The sequence below is a fragment of the Gekko japonicus genome, unplaced genomic scaffold, assembly GCF_001447785.1.
Source record: "Gekko japonicus isolate JY-2015 unplaced genomic scaffold, Gekko_japonicus_V1.1 scaffold101, whole genome shotgun sequence".
NCBI lineage: Eukaryota > Metazoa > Chordata > Lepidosauria > Squamata > Gekkonidae > Gekko > Gekko japonicus.
The window spans coordinates 1401725-1409125 of NW_015165238.1; the positions used below are offsets into that span (position 1 = coordinate 1401725).

The window sequence follows — 7401 nt, forward strand, 5'->3', positions numbered from 1 at the left end:
ACACTGTCTAACCATCTCATCCTTTGCTGTCCCCTTCTTCTGGTACCTTCAATCTTTCCCAGCATCAGAGTCTTCTCCAGTGAGTGCTCCCTTCTCATTTGGTAGCCAAAGTATATGAGCTTCAGCTTCAGTATCTGTCCTTCCAGGGAACAGTCAGGTTTGATTTCCTTTAGGGTTGACTGATTTGATCTCCTTGAAGTCCTTTTTACTATTCAGTTAAGAAAATGGTCATAATATAATCATGAAATACAGGGATTTATAGCCATTCTATCCCTTGCCGGTAGGTAGACAGACAGACAGACAGACAGACATAGATATAGATATATAGGATTGGGCACTTATAATTATAGTACTGTTTATCTACAACTACTACATGTGTTCCATGAAACTGTGGGCCAAATTACATGTTACATCTGCCACATGAATGCCATGGGGACTTACAGCTATATAACATATTACTCTGCTTCTGAATGGCCTATGGGCCATAATAAAGACTAACTGATATTGGGAGTTCAGTTTAGACATGCCACATGGGCCCAGTCCTGGGTGGATACACGGCACAGAGGAAAGGGGGCTATTGTCTTCCTGTTCATACCATTTTCTGATCCAAATGTCATTGGGGGAAATTCTGAGTAGGAAAGATGTTCTGGGTAGGAAAAATGGCACAGTTGGGAAGCAAAAGCCCCTTTTCCCTCGCACAGAGGACCTGACCAGCATTGGGACTCTGCAGTTCTTCTAAATTGAGATCCTTTAGGGAACTAGCATCTAGTGCAGAGGTGTCGAACTCATTTGTTACGAGAGCCAGATCTTACATAAATGTCACTTTGTTGGGTTGGTATAAAATGTATGTGTGCTATAAAATGTAACAGGAAGTACCAGAGATACAAACTTTATAAAGGTGATTTCAAATGTCGAATGGCAATAGCAGGTGAATGACAATAGCAGGCTTGATTAGATTAGGTGTGATATGCAGAGGGGTAGTAGGCATGGAGATACTGTGTTGGTAATGAGACAGAAAACCTAGGTCTCAATTCCATCCAGGAGGATTCAATCTAGGAGGATACAAAGAATAAACGGACATAAGTCTGACAGTAGAAACCACAACATTCACTTGCTTACCTAAGAGTAGCAGTGCCCTTACAAAGGAATTTCAAAGGGAGATTAGAAAGACAGACTGCTGAATTGCAATTGATAATGAAGCTCAAGACAATGCATCCTTCTGGACTGAATTAAGAGCTAGTTTTCCTGTCTCATTACCAATGTGTGCTATTATCATTTGGCATCTGAAATCACTCCACTCTATATAAGGACCAATCCACATGTTCTAATTCCTAATCAGGGTCTTTTTGAAAGAGAATAAATCCAGATAGAAACAGAGAAATCCAATCTTTTTTAAAAAAAAACTTTTCAGAATGTCATAATAATTTCCTCGATGTACACTGTGCTTGTTAGAAGAATCCACCCACCCACCCAAGAAGTGTGCTTGCACACAAAAAGCTGATACCTGGAATAAAACGTTGTTGGTCTTAAAGCTCCCATGGGACTCCAATTTTGTTTTTTCTCTCACACTTTCCTCCTCCCCCAGAGAAGGAAGCAGAAGCATGTGTGTGTGAGAGAGAGGCTTGCTTCTGCATCTCTCCAGCATGAAGCAGCCACGAAGTTCTGTGTGTGTGAATGAGAAGGGGGGGAGGCAAGCAGCAGGAAGCAGGAAGCAAACAGCCACTGAGGGAGCTGGGGGGGGGAAGTAAGCTAGGGTGTGGCTACAGTAGCAGCCCTGAAAAGAAAGCAGGAGAAGGAAGTTGCTTGGGGGCCGGTTCTGAGCCCTGCGTGGGCCAGATACAGCCCATGGGCCGCACGTTTTTTTGTTTTTTGTTTTTTATACCCCCCTAAGGGGATGTTTTTATTGCATTTTCTAATAACTACATACTAAAAACTACAAACAGAAAATCCAGGAAAGGGGAACTACAACTATGGAGAAAGTAAAGAAAACCCTCTAAAAACCCAAGAGATGATGATCATACATACGTTTACAAATTTACCTTTAAACTTAAACACAGGTTAACTTTCACTGAAAATGATCATCTATCTAATTAAACATAGCCGAGAGAGATCTACGCAGCATCAAAGAAAAAGCCTGCAATTGGCCATTCCGGCCAGACGGTGGCAGTGGTGCACTGCGACTGAGAAAAATGCTGATGACATCAAGCGACGCCGACTAAAGAATGCTGCCGGAACACGTCTGATGCTTACAGCTGACCAAACTCCCTGTCGACTGCGAAGTGTGTGTGATTAAAAATGATATATGTTGTCCTCCCTTACCCCCATCATTGTTAGTCCCGTGCAATGCTCCCTCTAAGCTGTGGAGTCCTGTGAGCAAAAATTCTACTTTGTGAGCTTCTGACATTAAAGTTGTGAGCAGGTGATTCGGCTACTGAATAACTTAGTTTGCTCTGGAGCCATCCTTCCTGAGCTAAGACAAAACCATGTGAGCCAGAGGCTAAAAAACTGTGAGCTAGCTCACACTAACTCAGAGGGAACACTGGTCCCGTGTCAATACATGAGTAACTGTAAATCGCTCAGAAGGTCTGGGAGCACCCCCCCCCCCTCACCGGCTTTTCCGCCGGGGGGGAGCTCTCTAGCACCCCATGGCTGGGAGCCCTTCCCCCGGGCTCCTAGAGTGGCGCGGACAATCGCGCCGCCTCCCAGCCATGGGCGCTGGCAGACTTCTCCCGGAAGTCCAGGAGAAAGCTACTGCCATAGCGATCGCCAAAACCAGAAACCTCCGGGACCACACATTTGACACCCCTGATCTAATGTCCTGCTGCAAGTCCTATGATGATGGGCAGAGATTCTAAACTGGCAGACTTCTCCCGGAAGTCCAGGAGAAAGCTACTGCCATAGCGATCGCCAAAACCAGAAACCTCCGGGACCACACATTTGACACCCCTGATCTAATGTCCTGCTGCAAGTCCTATGATGATGGGCAGAGATTCTAAAGTGCTCCAGGCAGAGATCTTTCAAATCACCTAGTATGTGATTCTTTTAACTGCACTGAGCCTGGGACTTTTTACATACAAAGCAGATGCTCTCCCACTGACCCACAGTTTCACCATTTAGATAATTAAGCCAAACATCAAGAGACGTGTCTAAATCTTTTTAAATGCAATTGGTTTTACACAGAATGTTCAGAAAGGTTATGTTACTGCCAAATGTGCATTACTGACAGCAAAGAAAATGAACTTGATATGAAAGAGTACTATATTATATGTTGTGGAAATATTCTGGCACCAGCAGCAGCAACATGAACTACATTTGGATATTAATGCAAACATTACATGTAACTGTCAAATGAAAAGAACTGAAACAGACAAGCTCCCAGCACATATATGGACTCTTGAAAAACTGTCATAAAATAGACAGGATGTTGCTTTTCCAGTTCTTCCCATACTTTCAGAAAGAAATCCAGCTACTGATATCATTTTGACATCAAAAAGTCGAATCTCCACTCAATGACACACCAATGGCACACAACAAAGAAAATGAGTCATCATTTTTATTCACCATAGATATCAAGGTCCATTATCACAATCTGGAATACTTATGCTTAGAACACTTAAGAAATTAGTGACTATATCAGATGTATCAATAGCATACATTATAATACACAAGTGAGGACAGTTGATCTTTTTAACAATGGACATGTTATATGTACATGTCAGATACCAGGTTCAACTGAGACTCCACATATACATAGGTAAAGACCCTCTTTTCCTTTCATGCCTTTCAGGATAGATTTGAATTATACCCAGTAAATACACCAATTTCATATTCTGAAGCCATCCTTATATATCAACCACATGCAAACTTAATACAATGATTCAATGAATGGCTTGGATTCACCAAAGATTTTTTTGTGTCGGCAAAGGAGGAGGATTTTTGCCTATTTCTCCCTCCTGCTGCAGACCGCCAAGTTCCCTTCCCCCTCCTATCCTGTTCATAAGGTCCCCTTCAACCAGAAGTAGCATTCGAGAGGATTTTGGACTGCAGATGGAGTGGGGAGGCGGGGAAGTTGTGTTGCATGGAAGGAAATCCCTTCTGTCCACTGAAATCTCATAACAGATCCGAATCAGTACATTCACAATGCAAAGGCCCACCTGTCCTCTCCATCACACCCCATGGGATTCAGTTCAGTCCTGCAAAATCTAACATTTATAATACTTACGCATTGCAATACGGTTTCTTCTCATACCCTTTGTAGTTGTTCATGTTCAGAGCCATTTTGCAGACTTCGCAATGGAAACATCCTTTGTGCCAGTACTGAAAAAAGAATTCTTAGTATTACACAAGGTATTACACTGCCAACATTTGCTATTTGTATAAGTCCCATTAAATCCACTGGCACTATAGAGAAATGTTACTTTATTGTGTAAGTTAAAACCTTTCGAACCTGTGCATGCCACAAATTCTATTGCAAATATTTTCCATAATGCCAGACACATGTACCTCCTATGTTATACTTTTATGAAGTTGTAAATTGTCTCAAAACTTCAGAGGTGATGAGGTAGTCAATACAATTAATAAGTGTACTCTTTTTGATTGTGGCAAACAACCATGTCTCACCCCCACCCTGGCTTACAAAAAGAAGAAAAATACCTCATAAGGAGGAGTGGACAGGGGTACTTACAGAATAATCCTTAAATAACTAGACTCGGTAACTCTAAAAAGGGACCCCTCCCACTTTCTTCCACCTGCATTCCTATAACTAAACACACCTCATCCTATGAAGCAAGCAATATAAGTGCCCTTTAATTCCCTCCCCCTTTTAATGGTTAAATCAGGCAGTTTTGTTACAGCATACACCAAGTCCTAGGAAGAGTTCCACCAGCTGGGCAACAGCCACATCCTCTCTTCATTCTGCCACACACCCTGCTTGACCCTAAGGTTGACTTTTTCAGGAGTACACACACACACACCCAAAAAAAGCCATGCCTTTGACATATTGAATGCTAGCAGGAAATCAGTGTGGTGGTGTTGTTTTTAATTCCAACAAGACCCATCCCAAGACCTGCATAGCAAACCCAGCCCGTGAAGCTCGTTTCTGTGACTAGCTACACAAGCTCTGAAGTCTCCCAGAGAGCCAACTAATCCCCTTTTTTTAGGGTGTGAGGACGCATCTGTCATAGCCTTGGTGTTTGTGGTTTCCTTCAGGCAGCCGTGCCCTGGGATCCCCAGCGGGGCGAGGGCTGCCGATGTGCCTCACCCACACACACTCACACCCACACACATACACACACACACATATACTGACTCGCCTGTCAGTCACGCCAGGCCAGCGGGCTGCTTGCCGCCGTTACGTAAGGAAGCATCTCTTCTGCACTGCAGCCCTCCTCCTCGGACTCTCCCAGGGGCCTCGTCGTCTCCCGTGCTGAGGGGGTCCCCCCGGGGATGGGAGCCGCACAGCAAGCGTCCAAGAAGGCAGCCGGACGGGCAGCCAAAGCCGGGGCTTGGGGGCCTGAAGAGGACTTAGGACCCTCCCCAAACCCAAGGGCCACCTCGGGGCTCCAAATCCCAGGCCTCCCGCCGGGGCAATGCGTCAGTCACGGGGTAACAGACTGGAGGCCGCAGGGCGAACGCCTCCGGCGCAGGCGCTCCCTGGGCCCCTGCAAGGCTTGCGCCGGTCCCCCTTTTTCCTCCAAGCCCCTGCAGCCGCAGCCCGGCTCCCGAGGCAGACGACGGCTCAGTCAGCGCCAGGCCCCTCCACACCGCTTCGCCGAGCTCTCTCGGCCACTCGCTTGTGAATCCTGGCCGCAGTGCCCTCGGCCTGCGCTGGCAGCCTCCCCCAACTCCGCTCGCTTCACCCCTTCCCTCACGCCGCCGCCTCACAACCCAGAGAGCGCGAGGCCAGCCTTTGGAGCGGGTGCCTCAATCGCAGGGCACCTCCGAGGCCCGGGAACCGGGGGGGGGGGGGGGGAGAAAAAGGGGGGCCTGGCGGGCCCCACAAACGCAATGCATCCCACCCACCACCCACCCCATGTGAGGGCAAGTGAAGAACGACGCTTGAGGGGGGCTGGCTGCGGCCGTTTCCGTCCCCCCCGCCCCCCCCCCCGCGCGCCGCCCTCCTAATCCCGACCCCCCTCAGGCGCGCACCTTATCCAGGCAGTTGACTTTCTCGGTCGGATAGACGACTTTGCCACAGCGGGCGCACTGAGGGTTCATGGTCAAGCTGCCGGCCAAGGACCCCGGCGGTAGCAGCCGCCCAGAGCCGCTCGGGCATTCCCTGCCCACCCCGCTGAGCAAGCGAGCGCGACTTTCTCGGGGACCGTAGGAGGGAAGGACGGTCAGCGGCGGAGAGAGCGCGGCTCCAGCGGGCGGAGGCGGTGGCTGCTGCTGCGACAGAAGCTCAGCAGCATGTGCAAGCGAGTGGGAGGGGAAAGGCTGACTGGAGCCTCCGCCTGCGTCTGCCTCCGCCTGGTGCTTGCGCGCTCCGTTCCTCCGCAGAGCCAGCCCCGCGCGGAAGGGCGGGCTGCTTGACTCGCGCTGCTCTCCTCGCCAAGCCAGGCCCCTCGGATCGGAGGAGCGGCGGGGAAAGCGGGCCTAAGCCCTTGTCGAGTGGAGAGGCACGGAAAACACCAAAGCGAGGAGGGGGCAAGAAAGGGCAACTCGTTCTCCTCACAAAGTGAGGGGGGATCGAGCGAGGACGAAGACAGCCCACGCGCTCCGCTCCCCTTCATGAGGAGCTGCACCCACCAACGGGCTATTTGCAGAGCCCACCCTGGAGGCGGTATTCAAGTGTTTTCCCTGGAAGGCCAGATAATGAAACTGAAGCTCAAATACTTTGGCCACCAAATGAGAAGGGAGCACTCACTGGAGAAGACCCTGATGCTGGGAAAGATTGAAGGTCAAAGAAGACGGGGACGGCAAAGGATGAGATGGTTGGACAGTGTCATCAATGCAACGAACATGAAATTGAGCCAACTTCAGAGGACGGCGGAAGACAGGAGGGCCTGGCGGGAGCTGGTCCATGGGGTCGCAAAGAGTCGGACTCGACTGTGCGACTGAACAACAACAAAAAGACAAAACAGGTCAACTCGAACGAAGTTTCAGTTCGGTGGGGTTCGTTTCTTTGGAAGGCTTTGGGGCTGCCTCAGGGTTGCCAGCCTCCAGATGGTGGCGGAAGAGCTTCTGGGATTACACTGATTACACTGATCCCCAGGAAACAGAGATCAGTTCTCCTGGAGAAAATGGCCACTTTGGAAGATGGACTCTGTGGCAGGGGTGTCAAACCTACGGCCCGTGGGTCAGAACCGGCCCATCCAGGGATCTTATCCAGCCTGCCAGCAACTGGTCATTACCTTTATTGACAGAGGATAGAGGCTGTGCATTATATCCCTGTAAACTGTC

At 48.9% G+C, this 7401-nt stretch overlaps 1 protein-coding gene across 1 annotated transcript in view; it reads right to left on the reverse strand.

Annotated features, from left to right (window-relative positions):
• NEBL (nebulette) overlaps positions 1 to 6398 on the reverse strand; it is a 215919-nt gene extending 209521 nt beyond the window's left edge. The window contains exons 1-2 of the mRNA XM_015410010.1: positions 6148 to 6398; positions 4223 to 4317 (exon numbers count right to left, since the gene is read on the reverse strand). Of these exons, the coding sequence (XP_015265496.1) occupies positions 4223 to 4317; positions 6148 to 6216 (164 nt within the window). The 5' untranslated portion in view covers positions 6217 to 6398. The remainder of the gene's footprint in view (positions 1 to 4222; positions 4318 to 6147) is intronic.
• Between the last annotated feature and the right edge of the window lie 1003 nt (positions 6399 to 7401).